We start from the raw sequence: 1892 nt of genomic DNA on the forward strand, positions 1-1892 counted from the left end.
CCCTCCCTCTGCCTCACCCAGGATTCCCGGAACATGTTTGGTTCATCATCTGTGCTCAGAGAGAAGGCCCTGCTGCCCTTCCTGTCTTTGTGGTGATGTCATCTAAGTCTGTAGCGGCCATAATTTTGAATATCCAAGTTGTCACACTGGCAAGCCTTTGTTTATGGAAGGAAAAACCACCTGTGTGTTTCTCTCTTTGTGCGCAGGGCTCATTGACATTGGGGAATCTTTGGAGTGTCCTGAAAACTTAGCTTCTGAGGAGGATGTGGAATTGGAAATTCAAATTATTCTGACCAACCTGCAGCAGAAGTACCTGACTGTGATTTCCAACCCCAGGTGGTTACTGGAGCCCTTACCTAGCAAAGGCGCAAAGGATATATTCCAGGTGGACATCCCAGAGCGCCTGATCCCTTTGGGGCAGAAGGTCTGACGTGTGTGGGCTCCTGAGAGGAACGTGGCTGAGAAACCAGCTAAATCATGGCACCGTTGATTCTCCATCTTGGCGCACCTGCATGTAGATCCGGTTAAGTGTGAATTACCCCTGCACTGTAGCGTGCTTCCCACTACATGGCGTTCACAGAAACAGGTTTCTGCGCTCACATGAAGGGAATAGGGGATGTTGCTGGTCATTTTGGTCCTGCTAATGTCTGGATTGCACAAACACATGTGTTGAAGGTAACTGTGAAGTGTTTGGGGCTCCCTCATGTTTCCCCAGTCTTTGTTCTGGTCAAAACTCATCAACTCTCTGAGCAGCATCCTAGTGACCTTGTGAAAAGCGTGAGCCCAAGCAGTGAATGTTTGCCCGAGAGTGACCAGCCATCAATAGCCTGACTCATCCAGGAGGAAGAGGACGTCAGACTTAGAAACACACATCAGACTTAGAAACATGAAGCTGTCTATCCTTCCAGATTCCTCCAGGTCTCTTGCTCACGCATCTCCCAGTCAGGAAGGCTAATTGTTCATGAAGCCCGTGTGTACCCTGCAGTGCAGAGCTTCTTCAGATCCAAACAAAGGACCTGAGATACAGCTCTCATTCAATGAGGCTCATTTTGCAAAGTGATCAGTACTGTTATAATTTAGTAGCAAATCTTTGTTTTGCTTTTGTGATTTCTCAGCAAAGTTTCTAGTGGTGGTTATCTATGAGGATCATGGGCTTTCCCCCCAGGCATGGACTGGAGTGGCTGGTCTCTTCTGAGCCAAGACATAGTGGTTGTACTTCCCTTGGCAGACTGGGCAGCCTCTCTGGAGGGACCCTGGATGCTGGGTTGGGACACTTAGCTGTGGAACAGAAACTTCCTGGGAACAGTGTGGGGACAGTGATGAGGAAGGAATCTCCTGTTTCAAGGTATGGGAATAATGTAAGGTGATACTCCCAAGGTCAGCAGTGAGGCTGTTCTGTATCCTGAGCAGCAGGCAAGGCTCAGGGGACTGGGTCTTGCTGGGCGAGTCCTCACAGTTTGTAGAAAATACTTGGCTGAGTGGGTGGAAATGCTGCTGCCTCAAATGGAAGAGGACAACGGGGACCAAGCCTGTATAGGGCAGGGTCTTTAGCCTCATGTCACTGAGACATGTGTTGTGTAGATGGTTAGAAATGACACGGAATCCCAATTCTCGTTTAGATGGTTTATTTGCTACCATGGGGTTTTGTTGTGTTTATTAAGACCAAAAATGGGTTCACCTTTAGAAAATGTCCCTTTTTTATCACTCTTCAGTGGCCTGTCAGTTTAGAGACCTGGATTGTCCTTAAACTGTTCACAGAATGCACATGTACACTCGGAGGAGCCCTCCTGCTCCTCGTCGTTGGGCGGCTCACTGGGAGACGTTACTAAGAGGGAAGCCATCCGAATGGGATAATAGATACAATACTTGGACATTCGGATACCATTGCCTTG

At 48.4% G+C, this 1892-nt stretch overlaps 1 protein-coding gene across 1 annotated transcript in view; it reads left to right on the top strand.

The window, feature by feature from the left end:
- Positions 1–430, top strand: part of LOC103582836 (protein CXorf40B-like) — a 2072-nt gene extending 1642 nt beyond the window's left edge. Inside the window, exon 2 of the mRNA XM_008564320.1 lies at positions 207–430. Coding sequence (XP_008562542.1) covers positions 207–430 — 224 coding nt within the window. The remainder of the gene's footprint in view (positions 1–206) is intronic.
- The last annotated feature ends 1462 nt before the right edge of the window (positions 431–1892 follow it).

Source organism: Galeopterus variegatus, unplaced genomic scaffold, assembly GCF_000696425.1.
Source record: "Galeopterus variegatus unplaced genomic scaffold, G_variegatus-3.0.2 Scaffold18091, whole genome shotgun sequence".
In the NCBI taxonomy this organism is placed as follows: domain Eukaryota; kingdom Metazoa; phylum Chordata; class Mammalia; order Dermoptera; family Cynocephalidae; genus Galeopterus; species Galeopterus variegatus.